This window comes from Gymnoscopelus microlampas (assembly GCF_963454915.1).
Source record: "Gymnoscopelus microlampas genome assembly, chromosome: 7".
Taxonomy (NCBI): Eukaryota; Metazoa; Chordata; class Actinopteri; order Myctophiformes; family Myctophidae; genus Gymnoscopelus; species Gymnoscopelus microlampas.
The window spans coordinates 35,448,347-35,465,747 of NC_139944.1; the positions used below are offsets into that span (position 1 = coordinate 35,448,347).

General features: G+C 39.0%; 1 protein-coding gene across 3 annotated transcripts; it reads left to right on the forward strand.

The window, feature by feature from the left end:
- The first annotated feature begins 746 nt into the window (after window positions 1-746).
- Window positions 747-16,696, forward strand: LOC311049556 (troponin T, cardiac muscle-like). 3 transcript variants are annotated; one of them, XM_084063194.1, is made up of 15 exons: window positions 747-1,605; window positions 1,831-1,873; window positions 2,420-2,446; window positions 5,974-6,006; window positions 6,229-6,258; window positions 6,386-6,404; window positions 6,513-6,576; window positions 6,684-6,800; window positions 7,596-7,673; window positions 9,134-9,235; window positions 9,496-9,608; window positions 9,800-9,890; window positions 10,627-10,667; window positions 15,397-15,466; window positions 15,911-16,696. In XM_084063194.1, exons 2-14 carry the CDS (start codon window positions 1,870-1,872, stop codon window positions 15,458-15,460), a joined length of 783 nt encoding a protein of 260 aa, XP_083919320.1. In that variant the 5' UTR covers window positions 747-1,605; window positions 1,831-1,869; the 3' UTR covers window positions 15,461-15,466; window positions 15,911-16,696. The 3 variants fall into 3 exon arrangements, with proteins under 3 accessions (XP_083919320.1, XP_083919319.1, XP_083919321.1); XM_084063193.1 differs by lacking the exon at window positions 747-1,605 and having other exon boundaries at window positions 1,860-1,873; window positions 2,372-2,446; XM_084063195.1 differs by lacking the exons at window positions 747-1,605; window positions 1,831-1,873; window positions 15,397-15,466 and having other exon boundaries at window positions 2,372-2,446.
- Window positions 16,697-17,401: the final 705 nt, after the last annotated feature.

Sequence of the window (17,401 nt, forward strand, 5' to 3'; positions counted from 1 at the left end):
TAGCCTAATCCTTCCTATAGAAACAGATTGTAACTTCAAACTCCATTTATTTTCCATTTTAATGTGCAACCCACCGTCACCTTCCCACGACTCCACTTGGGGCCCCAACCCATAGTTTGAGAAAGTCTGTGGTAGAGCATTGTAGACGTTTCCCAAGTGAGTGTTGTTCACATAACCACTGGCCTGGCCTAAAGCCTATCTCCTGTAAAACTATTCACTTATTGTGCAAGGCAGTTATTTGCAGCTAGATGGCAGTATATTCTCACCATGCATTCTAGTCCAAAATGAGTTTAAGCCAACTGAACACATTGTCACATTCACATGGCGTACATTTTGCTCATAAGTCATAGTCATAATCTGGAATATGACATAATAAACCATGTGAATATGGCCATGGCTGTCATAACCCGGCCCAGACTTGTATGACAAAGATGGATGGATCGGACACGAGTGATCAGTTGTGAATCATGCCATGGGAGTGTAGGCTCTGGTGCAAAACTAAAGACACCCAAAACCAAAAGATGGGTGGGTGTAGAGTCTCCCCTGCCATGGCCCATGGGTGGAGCTTCATGAGCTTTTAAATCCTGGGACAAACCAGACCCAGGTTCGGTGTCCCAATAGCACTCATGACCTTCCAAGCCCTACCTCCCATCCTCTTGCAAATAGGAAACAAAGAACAAATAAAAACCCTGGCAGACAGAGCAGCAGAGCCATCATCACCACACGTTATGACAAATAGCATTTATTGATGGCCATTTCAACACGGATTGCTGTGCTGTAACTGGACTGCATCTTTAACACAGTTTTATATTTTGGCGTTGACTTCTGAGAGGCATAAGCTGAACCATAACACCATGAGTAATTTGGCTTGTGTGTGGGGCCAGATCTAGTATTAATAGTATCAAAAATAGTGTCTGACCGTATCAAAAGACTTGGCATGTGTATAAAGGGTGTTTATCGTCTCGTTTATCACATGTTATTGCCTGAGGACAGAGGGCAGCAATTCACAGTAAAGGCCAGGTGCTTAGAAGGGTGTGAGGTTTAGAATTACTCTTTCATTTCACTCTCCTAAGGGACAACTCAGTTATTTGATTATAAAATACCTTTGTATTAGGGTTGCTATAATTTCACTGCTCATACACATACTATGTATTTGAATATTTGAATTACAGCATGCTCTAAAACTATGTTATATTAGATTTGACAAAATCTGACACAAGCAAGACATGAATTTCACGATGAGGTGTTTCTTTTGTTTGTGAATGTCTGCCAAGTGTGAGTTTAAATGAAATAATTATTGCAAACCTTTCATGTATCTAAGAAACCAACCTACCTTTGTAGCCTTAATCCTTTGCTGCTTGTTCCAGGTTTGGACTTGTAAAAATAGATAATGAAGGTCCATGGAGTATACGTGTTGATCTTATGTATCTGATCCTACCTACCATCTGTGTGTAGGTATGTGCCCTCCCTCCCATTGTAGACATGGGCAGCTTGCCGCCATGTGATCTGCAGTTAGGTTTAAAAGCTTAGGCCCAAACAGAGGGACAGAGTATACAATATCACATTGTCAAGCATCCCAAGTCAAGCGCACATCGATATATCAGGGTGAGTCTGCATACTATTATTTGTTTTTAATATTGAATTTATATTTGAATTTGGTTTTCTAAAATGTCTTGTGTTAGCGAATTGCAGTGTAGTTTGGAAAATGTGCTGGTTAGATAATTGCTGAGTTGGCATCAATGACAAGCTGTGTAATTTGGGAGCGTTCATTCTGTTATTATAATACAGTCTAACTGTCAACTGATTTCAGTTATTTATTTACCCATACAGGTGCAACTTCTCAAAGAATGTCTGACACAGAAGAAGCAAATGAGTAAGTAAAAGAATAATAACTGTAGAGTAGTTAATTTCTGAATGGTTATCTAAACTGTGTGTAAACATACCAGTATAGTGACATCAATTGAGACACATTCTCTTTTTGTGTGTGTCTTTATCACCCAGGGAACAAGAAAGTAAGTCAGTTTCACAATTCGGAACTACATACAGGGGCAATGTGGCTTTATATAACATCTACTTATAATTAATATTGTATTTATTTATTATTCAAGCAAAGCTGGGGCTAGCAATTTAGATACTTATTTGCATGTTGTCAGAGATATTTTCTGATATGCTAAATATAACATAACTGTATGGCAACTAAACGATAAAACATTCTCATTATGCAGAATATACGGTTGATCAGAATTAATTCCACTAACATAAATGACCTTATTTGACATGCTTGAAAAGTGTGTGTCTGATTTGCATCATTCTGTATGCATCATGGTGAAAATTGATTGACTGATCTTATGCATGGGTATCTGACCTAAAGGATATCATGCTAATGTGTGAACACTTCTCTCCAACATGGTCCCAGTAGCAGAGGAAGGACAGGAAGATGTTGGTGGTATGTATCACAATCAATATATTAAGAAGTGTAAAACATTACCTAGATCTCAGCAACAGATCAATATTTACATAAGCTGTGGGTTTGTTTTTTCTGCCACTATAAGTTATCTTCTTTACACAATGAATTCCTCTGCTTAAAGTTAATATAGTTTCGGATTCTGCTAATCCATTGTACAACACTGTATTTTTGGCATTGGGATATCACCATATATAACGAATGAGTTAATGTTGTCTCTCCCAGACAGACCCTATAGCTAATTCTTTCTCTTTGGTTTTGGTTGGAGCTGCTCTAGCTCATACCTAAACAAATTCTGAAAGACACTGTACTTCGTAACCACATGAACCCTTGCATCCCTATTCTTATGTCATTAGTGGAAGAACATTAAAAATAGGAAAACGTTTGTCGCAATAGCCAATCTACAGACTCACAACACGTCAGCAAAAATAGCCAATCTACAAGCTCACCAAAGAGATTTGGTGTAAAGGGAAAGGGTAACTGGGTGAGTCGTGGTTAACTGAAGTGAAGGGTTTAAAAACAAAAAAAAACTTGAAAATCAGCTTTTTTCTGTGAAGAGATTCAGTGTAGGGGGAAAGAATGTACAGACCCCTGGGTGGTCCCAGGTTAATTTAAGTAGGGTTTAAGTGGTTATTAATGAAGAGGTGCACTAGGTTCTAGATCAGGGGTCTTCAACGTTTTTCAGGCCAAGGACCCCCTAGCTGAGAGAGAGATGAAGCAGGGACCCCCACTACATACAGTATTGTATTCATGTTAAATGTGTTTTCAGACTTTTAACCACTTAAACCCTCAATACTTTGTAAACTTGACTGTTGGCTCTGTACTTGGTCTGCTCTTTTTCCCCCACACCAAACCTCTTTGCCGAAAATAGCCGATCTGCAAGCTCACAACCCCTCGCAGCGCGAGAGGTTGTGTGCTTGTATATGTGCTATTTTCGGCTAATGTTCCCCTCAGAACAGGGATGCCAGGGTTCAAATGGTTAGTGTAAAATAAAAAGTCCCTATACCACACAAAGATTTGGCGCCCCCTTGTAGTAACTCTGAGGACCCCCTAGGAGTCCCGGACCCCCTGTTGAAGACCCCTGTTCTAGATAAAAGATAATAGGGTACTTTTCTCTGTTACTGTGCCCACCTTGGTGCATGTGTCCATTTGGGCCACAACACCACAGTGTGGCAGCCCATGAATCTGAGCAGCCCCTGTTTACACAGAGCACAGTTAGTGTTGGATAGCAATGTAGGTCAGCTTGTTCTCAATGGACTACCTTGGGGATGATGGTGGCGAGGGAACAATACCCAGCCTCATTTGTATGCCAGTTAAAGGTCCACTGGAGGTACAGAAGGTTGGGTTACCTTTTGTGCAGAAGGAAGAGGTTAGTGTTACCTTGGCTTACGGAAACACTCTGGCCAAAACGGGTGGCATTTTTGGGGAAGCTAGCAGACAATAATGTGTGATGGCTGTATCGTTTTCTTTCACGGTGCGTTTGGCATCAGCAAGGTTAGTATTAGTGACACTAACAAAACTACATTGAAAGTTGGATTGCTGTCAAATGTTATGTAATGTCAAAGCTGGTGACAAATTGGGAATTAATTATCATCATCTCCGCCAGGCCGAGGGCAAGGGGGAGATTATGTTTTCGCCCCTCTGACTGTTTGTTTGTCTCTGTTTCGGGATTAATCTCATTAATCGCTGGACTGATCCGCCAGTATGCATCTCGCACGTGTATGTATATTTTTTGTGTATATATAAATTTCTTGATTATTTTGTATTGAACTTAAAATTCATAATAGAAATGGCGGCCGGATCGATCTGAAACCTTGCCCAAATAATGGAGTCATACGTCATATATGAGTGACATCTGTATGGTGTCTCTGCAGGAGTCTACAAGAGTGATACTGATGCCACAGCAGGCCAGATTAGATTTTTACCAGCTGCAGCCTGGTCTAGGAAGAGACTGATCAACTAGTCGTTAGTTGATCGTTCTCAACACTTTTTCATCATTGGCTGTCCTGGCTGTCCTTTACTCCTTTAAGCCAATGGGGACACTTCCCCGTTTTGCCTGTCCTTTAAGCCAGTGGGGAGACGGGCTGTCCTCCCATGCTATGGGATCATACGCCCTCCCCTGTCTCTCTTCTCCCCCTCTCTCATTCACTCTGCTGCGGCTGACGAGAGTGTATCGCCGCCCGGCCGTCAGCGCTGCTTAATGTCGCTCGTTGCTACTGGGCATGCTACTGAGTGCTAAGTGCTAACAACAAATGTATGCTAACACACACACACACACACACACACACACACACACACACACACACACACACACACACACACACACACACACACACACACACACACACACACACACACACATGCTCACAGAGAGAAACACCTGGTATAATATGACTTGTCATTTCTTGTTTTAACCACTTAAAGGAGTAGCTCACCCAAAACAATACTTACTTTCTATCAATTACACACCCCATTAAACCTTGAATTCATGGAGATTTATTAGTTTTTGTCGCATTCCTGAGCCAATAATTTGATGACGGGTCATCGGTCAGTAGGAGACTCAGGAGACTCAGTAGGAGACTCTTTTAGTGCAGAGGAAAGAACCAGAGACTCCGACGGTCATCAAATTATTAACTTAGAAATGCAACAAAAACAAAATAAATTTTGTTTAGTTTAGTCTCCATGAATTGCATGCATTTGATGCCTGAAGAAGGTCTATGTGACCGAAACGTTGCTTAAATAAAAGTGTTCCTATTGTTCAAGTGCAGACGGTGTGTTGGTCATTTTATTTTATTCTCTCCGTTGATCCCTGCCTATACGCACCTGTCTTTGAGCCGATCAGGTGTGCATAAGACTTTGTTTCCATTGATTCAACTTAAAAATGAATTAGTCATTCTGACTCTATGATTAGCAATGAGTTCCATCACCAGAATTTTTTTTTGGGTGACACCGTTGTACGACAAAGTATAAAATAGTAGTATCCAACTCTGGAGTATACAGTAGCTCTTTAAAAATGTTTAAGTAATCACAAAGCAGTGCTGTGTGGTGAAGTGAAAAACAGCACTCTATACATAATGGTGTGGTTTAGTGAAATGTGAAACCTTGAAGAAACAAAAGAATACATCCTGTCTCTTGTAGTGCTGTTCAACCATACATATACTTTGTTCGAGCTGCATTGGCCATTGCTTAAAGCACAATTTAGATACAAAGAAACATGTTTGTTAAGATAATTTTTCATATTGTTTCAGACTGTTAATAATCATATTTTCTTGGTGTCAGGATTAGGAGTGCTACATACTGTAATTATGATCATTGTATGACTGTCTTCCACCGTAATTAAGACAATGCAGTTTCGGCTTGGTGTGTCAGGGCCTTAAGGGCTGGGCTAACGCCCATCACTGGGGAAGAGATAAACAGTGGTGACTGATGGGGAAAGAAAAAGTGACAAAGACAGACAGGTTTTCCCTTTACTCATACTTTCCCTCTTTAACTGTCAATCTCTCCAACAGAGGCAGAGACTCGGGAGGAAACCAACCATGCAGGTACAATAAAAAACCTATACACCTGGCGCAAAACATGGCAGCTATGACTTCACTTACGGCATATAAATAAAGTTATAGGACTATCTGAGAGCCAGGCTCTTAGTCTACATAGTTTAGCACTGGCCCCCACTATTTCTATCACAGTCTATTTCAAATGTCAGCTCTCTAGAGTATAGACCTTTCCAAGTCAGTCAAAGTTGACACGACCCTGTCACCTTTCAGCAGATGACGTGGAGGAGAATGAAGAAGGAGGTAGGCTATGGAAGGGATATTCATCACATAAATAACTGGTTAATGTGTGAGAAAGTAAAAATATTTACATGTGTTTGTTAAAATTATGTTTTCTCCTTTTGCAACATTGAACATACTTGTACAAAAGGGTCAAAGCCAAAGAATAAGTGAGTAGTAAAATAACACCTTTATAACCAAAGTGTATTGACAATGAGAGCTCTTACCACTAATGGGCAATGTTTATTATTTTAAAAACAATCTTGTCCCTACTTAAGGCCAGGTTTTTTGCCTGGCTTAGCAGCTCCAAAAATCCCAGATGGAGAAAAAGTGGACTTTGACGTGAGTCCGCTTTGGCATATACTGTATATCAATAATTTCCGTAGTGTAGTAGTCTATAGTGATCGTGATGTAGCTAATTTCTTTACGATTTTCCCCAACAACTACAGGACATCCATCGAAAGCGTATGGAGAAGGACCTGACAGAGCTTCAGACCTTGATCGAGGCTCACTTTGAGGGTCGCAAGAAGGAAGAAGAGGAGCTCCTTGGTCTTTCTGATCGAATGGTACATTTGCGTTTTACAGATGCAGCCTTTTTATTTAGATACATGTTTAATCACATTTCTGCTTTAGTGGGATTTGGGAGAGTTGTGGGAACTCAAAACTGGACATTTCAGTTATGTGGTAGTACTACTGTATATCTTGGTTATAAGGCATAGTTGTAATGCTCTTTTAGTAACACTACTTTCTATGAAGCCCATGTCTATAATAATGTATTATAATCTGCACATAATACTATATATTGTTATTATTGGCATAGATAAATACTATATGACTAATGCATTATACATATGATGCGTAGCCTGCGAGCTCATAGTTCAGGCAGATACAATCGAGAAGTTTACACATACCCATTAATATGTTGGTGTACAGCAGTGGTTCCCAAACGTTTTAGCTCGAGACCCAAAATATTTGTTTTGTTTGTTTGTTTATATCTATTTTTTAATAATTAAAAAAATGTAGGAAACGGAAAAATACCCATACAAATGGGTCCACAACCCAAAAATGGGTCCCGACCCACTGCTTGGGAAACACTGGCATACGTGATGGGTATGCTGACGCGTCAACCAGCTGACCAATTTGGCGGTCTATTTAAACTCACCTCATTCACTGTTCTTCCTCCTGCTGTCAATGCCTGGATGTTTGGTATGCGCCTGTTGCTTTTAATTTACAACATCTTATAAATAGTTTGTCTGACTGAAATGTTTATAATGCATCATAGACATGGGCTTCATAGAAAGAATTAACTAGCTCTCCTTTTTTTTCTTTCTTTTTCTTTTTCACGTCCTCTTGCACTTTAGGAGAAACGTCGTACGGACCGAGCAGACCAGTTCAAGATCAGAACGGAGAAAGAGAAAGAGCGTCAAAACAAACTAGCGGTGTGTATGAGATACAGATGAGAACTGGGTCAAATTGTATTGGCAAATAATTCCAATTATGTCAGTGTAGCCGAGTAGCCTCAACTGAGGACCAGAAACCAGATATCTCCCTTGACCAAGGGGTGATTCCCCTATTGCTGAGCAGTGGATGTTTGGTTTCTTGTGTGGGTTAATTACTTTCACTCTGGCGTCCATATTTTGACACATTATTATAGGTGAAACAAAAATATATGTTTATGTGTGAAAATAGACGCTGTGTGTTGTGAGCTTGTAGGTCTGCTATTTTCAATGGTTACAATCCAGGTGGATAGGCTACAATGGGGGCTAGGCCAGGATCACGTTTCCTGGTGGGGGAGGCCAAAGCAGGGTGAATCTAGCAGAGTAGCCAAGCCTGAGGACCAGAAGCCTATTATCTCCCTTGGTCAAGCGGGGATTCCTGTTTGGCTGAAAGGTGGATGTTTGGTTTCCGATGACATGAGTTATTGTCCTAGGTGTTAACCACTTATTATTAACCAATATTATACATTGTGGTACAGCAAATAACAAAAATAGGGTCATTTCCGGTGATTAGCTTCGATTTTTTCCAGGGGCCAGTTACAAATTGCAGCCCCCTGTAGGCACTATTTTAGAGTGGTTTTGAAGGAGGGTAAGGAGTCACATTTTTTGTATTACTGTTGGTAGGGCATTCCACATTCTCGCGGCATAGCAATAGAACGAATTTGACCCCATTTTTCCCCGAAACAGAGATCAGTGGGGCTCCTTCTGGTGTTGTGCCTGTGTGTGTCTTTTATGCTCTTTTACGCTTATACGCTTTTACGCTATAAGACTTTATATTAAGGTTGGGTCTATAATGTGTTATAACCACATTTATAATGTATTATAATGCACTTATAAGGCATAACAACACTTGTTATTAACTTATAACAAGATTAATGAAGTATTATAACTTGCTGGTCATAATACATTATAAACTCAGTAGAACAGCACACTACCAGATAAAACTTTACTTAAAGGTCAGGTCTATAAAGCATTATAACGACATGTATAATGCATTATAATGCTTCATAACACTTGTTATAAATGTTTATAATCATGCACAACAACTTATAACAAAGACACATTTTAACTAGCTAAGTTAAGGTAGTTATAATGTGCTGTTCCACTGAGCTTATAATCCATTATGACCAGCACTTGTAATACATTATAAACATTGTTATAAGTTGTCATGCATGATTATAAACATTTATAACAAGTGTTATAATGCATTATAAGTGCATTATATTACATTATAAATGCGATTATAATGCATTATAGACACAACCTTTAAGTAAAGTGTTACCCCACAGTTTATGTTAATTACTTGAAAGTGCTATTTGACCCCAGTTGGATTTTGATCCTTGACAGCCTGACATAAATGTAAGAACTGTGAATGTGAGGTCAAAACTCATCTGGTCCTCCAGGAAGAGAAAACCAGGAAAGAGGAGGAAGAGGCAAAGAGGAAAGCAGCTGAAGATGCCAAAAAGAAGAACATCCTTGCCAGCTTGAATTTCACTGGATACAAGGTAACTCATATTCTGTAATATAAAGACTTGGGACTGACAGAATGCTTGTAGTTAACCACTTAGACCCCAGCATAGGCATTGTGGGGAAAGCTTTGGCTGAAAATCGACAAGCTCACAGCGTCGAATTGTGAGCTTGTCGATCGGCTATTTTCAGCGAAAGTTTTCCCCACAATAACAGAAAACAGAAAATACACTAGTATTGAGCCCTGAGGGACGGTTTAAGTGGTTAAAGCAACAACAGATTTCTTTCCAAATTTCAGACACAAACCAAGGGCGCGCCGAAAAAGCTAACAGAGAGGGAGAAGAAAAGGACACTTTTAAGTGATCGGCGTAAGGAGTTAAACCTTGAAAACCAGAGTGAAGACAAACTCAGGTACAGCAAACACACAAACAAAGGAACTTAGTTGGTTTTAGTTTACTCTCTTGCAACAGAAATCAGTAGCTTCTCTCAATGAACTATTTACCTTGCTGGAATAGGTCTATGGTGAATTTGTGACAACATACCCTACTCATCCTGAGTACTTTCCTCCTCTAAGCTGCTGTATTGTGTATTTATATTGACAGGGAAAAGGCCAATGAGCTTTGGAAGTGGATGAACCAACTTGAGGCAGAGAAATTCGAACTTCAGTATAAATCCAGGAGGCAGAAGTACGAGGTAGGCTATACACATTACTTAATTTACACATACCTCCTATCTCTATTATTCTTATCTTATGTACACTAAAATAACATTGTGTCTATACATACCCTGACAGGTGTTGATACAGTTACACTTTCATCTCAAGCAACTCTCAGAGATACAGAACCACTCATTCTCTCGCATTCACACACTTACTCTGACTTATACTCATAAACTCACTCATCCTCTCTCAAAAGCAGGACAGATACAGTAGATAAAAGCAGAGCTAAATTAGAGAATGTACCGTAACTGGTTACATTGTTAAATGAGAAGAGAAAAAAAAGTCTCATCTCCATAATTGCCCTCATGCACATTCCCTGCTGTGCATTGTACATATTGACATGACTTGAGGGCATACAAGGCAGTGATCAAAGTTCAGCATGTCAAACTGTCATTGACATGACACTAATCTTCAAATCATTTTTTCTAGTCAACACTTTCTCAACACTTTCTCAACACTTTTTCATCATTGGCTGTCCTTTAAGCCAATGGGGATACTTTCCCATACTCTGAACGGGCGTCCTCCCAAGCTATGGTACTAGACACGCCTCTTGCCTCTATGGCAGTGTTGCCAGATTCTGCGAGAGAAATAAGCAACAGGTCTAAGCCAATGGGGAGCCACTAGCAGTGCTGCCAGATTCTGCGAGACAAATCAGAGAAAACAGAAAGCAAGCTGGTATACATGACTGAGTCATGTCGTGTTTTATTTCAGGTCACTGTACTGAGAAACCGGGTTTCTGATCATCAGAAGAAGTAAGTATGACATGATTTATTTAGACAGTACATGGTATATAATATAGACACAAAATAACTGGAAAGAAGGCACACAATAGCATTATCCCCCCCACCCCCTCTCCCAACACATTTGGTATGATAGTATGATATGTATGACAACTTCATAAAGAGTCTGTTTTGGGAAACATGGTGAAAAGTTATGTACTCAGTAAAATCCTCAGTAAAAAGTGTTCATTTATCCATCTTTAACTCTGAGAGTGTATATAATGCAACCAAATGGACACTTACACGGCAATCTAGTTACATTTGTAAACCGTCAGAGTTAAATGAACACTGAGGAATTTACTGTGACCCTTATGTCTAGGACCCTATGACCTAATTACATTTATCCAGATGGGATAAAACAAGATTTCATTTCATGCACACATACTTTTGCAATTAGATGTGACCTTTCTCCAAGGTGGATCAAAGTTAATTATGTCTACATACTACTGCACTGTCCAATAACAAGCCGTAGCGGTTCCACTAACAGAAATACACCAATTGATAAATCCCTTCTAAAACCGATAAGCCTGCACTGATGTAAAAATTCACCCAGTGACCTCCTCCTGTTTCGACACCGACTGTCCGACCACCACCTCTCCCTACCAGTGGTGGAAAGTAACTAAGTACATTCACTTAAGTACTGTACTTAAGTACAATTTTGAGGTATTTGAACTTTACTTGAGTATTTCCAATTTCCAATACTTATACTTCCACTCCACTACATCTCGGATCCAAATATTGTACTTTTACTCCACTACATTTATTTGAAAACTTTAGTTTCTACAGTAGTGCAGATTTTGATTATTATTACAAAACCTACATTAACAATTTTACTTGTAACAGAGTATTTCTACATTGCAGTATTGATACGTTTACCTTGGCTGCCAAAAACGCAGATCTGCGTTCTATTGAATAGAACGCATTGGCTGCCAAAGACGCAGATCTGCGTTTTATTGATTCTTTTTTAATTTGACCCAAAGACCAAGGAGATATGATTTTTCGAAGATTTAGACTCCCATCCACTTCCTTGTTAACTTGAAACTTAAAAATTCTGTATCTCGGCTCCTGAGTACTTTTGTTTTTTCATTGAAAAATTTCTGGCAGTCTACTGCAAAAAATCTGAAATAATTGGCACCAAAGACGCAGATCTGCGTTTTATTGATTCTTTTTTAATTTGACCCAAAGACCAAGGAGATATGATTTTTCGAAGATTTAGACTCCCATCCACTTCCTTGTTAACTTGAAACTTAAAAATTCTGTATCTCGGCTCCTGAGTACTTTTGTTTTTTCATTGAAAAATTTCTGGCAGTCTACTGCAAAAAATCTGAAATAATTGGCAGCCAATGTGTTAAGTAAAGCATTTGAGCACTTTTTCCACCACTGCTCCCTACACACAAAAATCGTGAGTGTTCATTTAACTCTGAAGAGTGTACAAAATGGAACCCTTTCGGGTCCATTTTGTAGACTCTTCAGAGTTAAAATTAACACTCAAGATTTCGTTCCACCAGCTGTTGTTAGAAGTGGCTTCCATGGCAGTTTACTGGTGTCAGCTGGCCTATGGTGATGCTATTCCTCCAGGAAACCCAACCGCAACAGGATTGGGGAAAACAAAAGGCAAGGGTTAAAGAGACGATTCTCGGCCAAGGACAGGGCCTGTAAACACGTACGAACAACAAATGTACAAACATGTACACAGACCGGAGGGAGAGCCTGGATTTAATGGCAGCAGCTGAGGAAGCCTAAACCCACAGCATGATGTCATGTCTGATAATATAGTTCATATTAAAACGATGAACACCCCTCTGTTGCTATCCAAAACATTTGATCTCTATCTTCAAATCCCTACTTTGTGTATGCTGAGTGATTCACAATGAAGCTTAAGTCTGCCATTTTAGCTTGCAGGATCCAATAAACTAGTACTCATGCAAAGCTTTGATGCTCCTCTCTCACTAAGACTAAAAGACTAAAACAAACAAATATTTTGATATTTAGTCGACTAAGACTAGACTAAGACTAAACAATTTCAGATGACTAAAATAGGACTAAAACTAAATTATGTGTTATTCAAAAGACTAAATCAGAATTTGCTGTTAAAATTAACACTGGTGTGTGTAAACCATGACTAATAAATCCAATAATCATGTTGAAACACTGCCTGGGTTGATTCCTGATAATATTTTGTTATAACTACCATAATAAATGCATGTGTGTGTGTGTGTGTGTGTGTGTGTGTGTGTGTGTGTGTGTGTGTGTGTGTGTGTGAGTGAGTGAGTGAGTGTCAAGCTGTTGTAGAACACTAATTAATTCAACCATAAATAATCTATTTCATAAATGAAATAGATTTTTTATGGTGAGTTATAGTTTAGTTTTATAGTTTTATTTCGGTGTCTCTAAAGCTTACCACAACTTTAATAAGCATATTGTTTTTTTCGTGGTAAGCCGCAGGATCAAATGCCAGGGCTGCAGGATAAGAATGGCAGCACAAGTACTCAAATTATAGAGGAGTAACAAATCCTGTTCCCATGTCGGATAGCTATCACACAACAGTTCCGTTAACCAGAAGGACATCTTTAGCAGATTAAATTTGCCTGCTGTATTAGTGAGGTGGGGTGCCCTTGTTATATGTTTGTGGTATAGGTCATTGGTTCTCAAAGTGGGGTCCGGGGACCCCCAGGGGTCCTTGAGGGGGTTCCAGGGGGTCCCCAGCTAAATGTTGGATAGGAACCAAATGGACTCTTATGGGTCTGTAACTCTGAGAGTGTACACATGGGTCCATTTGGTTCCATTTGTACACTCTCAGAGTTAAATTAACATTGATTTTACAATATAAATTGGGGTCCCAGAGATAGAAATGCCATTAAATGGGGGTCTGTAGCCTAATGCATGCCCCCCACTGGTATAGGTAACCTGTAAGTGTGTGTGTGTGTGTGTGTGTGTGTGTGTGTGTGTGTGTGTGTGTGTGTGTGTGTGTGTGTGTGTGTGTGTGTGTGTGTGTGTGTGTGTGTGTGTGTGTGTGTGTGTGTGTGTGTGTGTGTGTGTGTGCGGGTGTGTCCGTGTGTGTGTGTGCAGGTGTATGAGTGAGGGAGAGAGTCTGAGGACGAATGCATACATGTATGCATACAGTATGAGAATGGTGTGAAGGAAAAAAGATACAACTTTGGGCGGGTGGAGTTACAATGTCACCGCTAAAATCTAAATGCGCAATGTATTGAGAAACTAATCCCTTGTCCCTACTTGATTTTTGTTCGATGACTATGTATATGGTTTTTGAATTGTCAAGAAGCATGTTGTACCTTGTACTCATCCACTCAATAAAACATATATATATAAAAGTGGAGAGCCAGAACACAAAATACAAATTTATTCACCAAAATGCATATTCCACCTAGATAGTAATGATGATCATATTTTATACTACTGCTATTTTCATACTACTATTTATCTAACTTTTTCACCACATAGTATAGTATGGCTTATTGTGGGTGTTATAGTAGCCAAAACATATATATTTTTAATGATATGGTATCGTATGAGATAATAATATAGTATGGCATTTATTTTATAACAGTATAGTATAGTATGCCGTTTCCTTGATGCCATAGTATAGCATGACGTTTCTTTGAAGAAGACGTAGTATGACTTTCTTTATGATAATACAATATTGGGACTTTTTTGACACCCAGTATAGCATGATCAATTTGATGACATAATAATACGTTTTAGATGATGGTAAAGTATGACATATAGTACTTTGCATTATTGTGTAGGCCTAGTAGGCTATGCTGTATTTATGTTGCGTAAGGTAAGCAGTCTAGAAGAGGGTCTGTCTGTTTCTCTGTGTGCCTGCAGCTAATCTTGCAAACCACTGGAACGATCTGCGCTAAAATTGCTTGTGTACTGTACACTGCCAGTAGACCAAGGAAGTAAATCCCCTGTGTTTCATGTTATACTTCAAATATTTAACTTTTAAAAACATATTTTATGCTGGAAGTCAATGGAGAGACAAATAACTCCATTATTTGGAAGTCAGTCAATATGACGTTATCATGACGTCAGAGATCCACATGGAAGCCACGCCGTTATTAGGTCCGGTCTTGTTTGTAATTTTTACAATATAGACTTTACTGATGATATATAGTTAATAGTATCATAAGTAAAATGTATACTGGAGCAGAAAGGGATCACTAGCTGACGTATTATTGCTGCCATGGGCCTTTCTGTTCTGGAGCTGATAAAAACAAGGGGCACATCTTTAGGTTAAAATGCTTTGTGAATTAAGTATAGACCTCTGTTGTGGTCCTAAGAGTTTTCCTCTATTAAGGGTGGTGAGTGGTGAAATTACTTCATTGTTGGCAAGCAGTGAGCTCTGAGAACAAGATGATACCAGGCAATCCTACGTGACAAGTTCTACAGTTTATGAATACATAAAGAGCATAATTATATACATTTGCAGAGGTGGCTGGGAGATGACTGATAGAGATAGACAGGACAGGAACAGACTGTGCTGGGCAAACAAACATGTGATGAACAGAACAATACATATGCCTACACTATCTACGGCAGGGGTACTCAACAACAAATCTTGAAGGTCCACAAATACGTTTTTGAATAAGGCTAGGGTCCGCACATGCGCGCGCGGTAGGTTAGGGTTATAGAAATATTTTTTTGGGAAAAAAGAAAAAAATATATATAATTTTCCCAGGGTCCGCAGAGAGGTGTCCCGCGGTCCGGTCATGGACCACGGTCCGCCTGTTGAGTACCCCTGATCTACGGTATGTAATGTTCTAATAAGAAGATGAGTTGTACATCCCGTATATTTGGGCCTGCAGTATACTTGATAAAGTAGAGCATGGCGTCACATGCATACTACATGCTTACGCTGCTCAGTTCAGTACAAATATTGGGGAAAACTCGAGAATATTATATATTATCGAGTATATATTCTTTTAATATTTTCAAGAATCTAAGATAACAGTTCGCCTTGAGGTACACAATGTTTTAATTTTCCTGATAACCTACCACATATAAGTTATACCTATTTTGAGAAGGAAGGTGTCACAAGTTTTGAATGTTTTGATATGAAGCCTTTGAAATTTGCCTGCTCCGTAACGTTTAGGATAAATGATCATCTAGCTATAGTACCAGGACCACATGTACAGTATTATATTTTACTTCGATACAGTGGAGTTGTGCTCACCTTTTTGCTTTGTTCTCAGTACAAAGGGTAGGAGCAAGCGTGTCCTGAGGAAGAAGTAACACCAACTAGAAGAACAGTGATGAATTTGTCCCCATCCTGAAACACAGATCCTAATATCCTTAAACTGTTATTTTCTGCGAGTGACATGGTCGCACATAGAAGTATAAATTAGCCTTAAGCGTAGGGTAAAGTAACAAAATATTTTCTGAATAAACAGAACATTTAGCTACTTAACGGAGAATATGAAGAAAGTGTTTGTTTTTAAGCTTCTCTCAAAACAAAACCATCGATCCAATAAAGTGCATGTGGAAATTATCACCAGGAATGATGTAATAGGCTATGGTTTTGATTATTTTTTTCATTTTTATGGATTTGCACAATGTTTATGAGTGTCAGTATTGCATCATGTGTTTGTTAAATATATTGCATAACAAAGCACATTTTACAGACTTTATTTGACATGTAGTAAATACTTTAAACAACAACAAATAATGAAATCTTTAGTTAATACAAAGTAGTAGGTTCTTTTTAGAATAGTAACAAAAGTCCAGCCTGACTTGACTGTTTGTGATTACAGTGAATAAAACGTTAATGATTTGTCAAGTCATATGCTGTAAACTGTTGTTTTAGTTTGACACATTTCTGGTGGGAACGTGCTGATGAACACCATGTGAGCTTAAAAGCTTAGCCACACCCTTCCTGGCTGGATCCACATGTGTCAGCCAAGCTGCCAAACGTATTAATGTGATTGATATTAAGTGCCCAAACAGGGATGCCTCCACTGTGATTAAAAGATTTATCCATCCTTCAGGATATATAATGATTTATTCATGACTTTTAACCGTAATTAATACTGTACGTGTTGCTTGCCGTTGCGTTTTTCTTACTCGAAAGTCTATTTTTGGCAGCCGACACCATCGTATGACGAATGTATAAATTATGCTTCAGGTTAGTAGCTATATGCATGTGTCACATAATCTTCTCTAAAAAGTAGGCTTTGGACTTGAGCCAACAACTTAAGGCATACAGTCTACCATTGTAATAGAAACCTTGTAGCATTTTACTCATAGTTAAGACCAACTGACTGTACTGTACTAATTTATTCAAAGAAAACAAATTGACTACAATTCTCAGGCTTAAATGACAGAACTACATCTCCTATAATACATGAGGCTGCCCACTGGCACATATAAGCAGCATTACATTGGATTTCTTCTTTCTGTAGGAGAGTAGTATTGTCAGTTCTCAGTTGTTTCATCAAACAAACTAAATACCTAATAACACCCAATGATAACACATGTCACAGAATGTCTAATCTCAGGAATCTTTCTGACAGAGTGGCTTCAGTGGGGACAGTGATTTCCTCCAAGGTAATGTCGTTTTCCAACGCTACTTCCGGGTACCGCTGCAGAATTTTTTTCCCCAAACAAAGACTGTATCAAATATACTGTAACTAAAAATCATGAACAATACAGAGCCACGTCCCTGACAGAATGCCCAAACTCTTTTG

Bases quoted from the DNA above. Each gene is read 5' to 3' on its own strand.
- LOC311049556 (XM_084063193.1), top strand. From the start codon at position 2,407: ATGGTCCCAGTAGCAGAGGAAGGACAGGAAGATGTTGGTG. The intron at 9,236-9,495 runs GTAACTCATATT...TCCAAATTTCAG, and splicing joins TGAATTTCACTGGATACAAG to ACACAAACCAAGGGCGCGCC. The intron at 9,891-10,626 runs GTAGGCTATACA...GTTTTATTTCAG, and splicing joins CCAGGAGGCAGAAGTACGAG to GTCACTGTACTGAGAAACCG.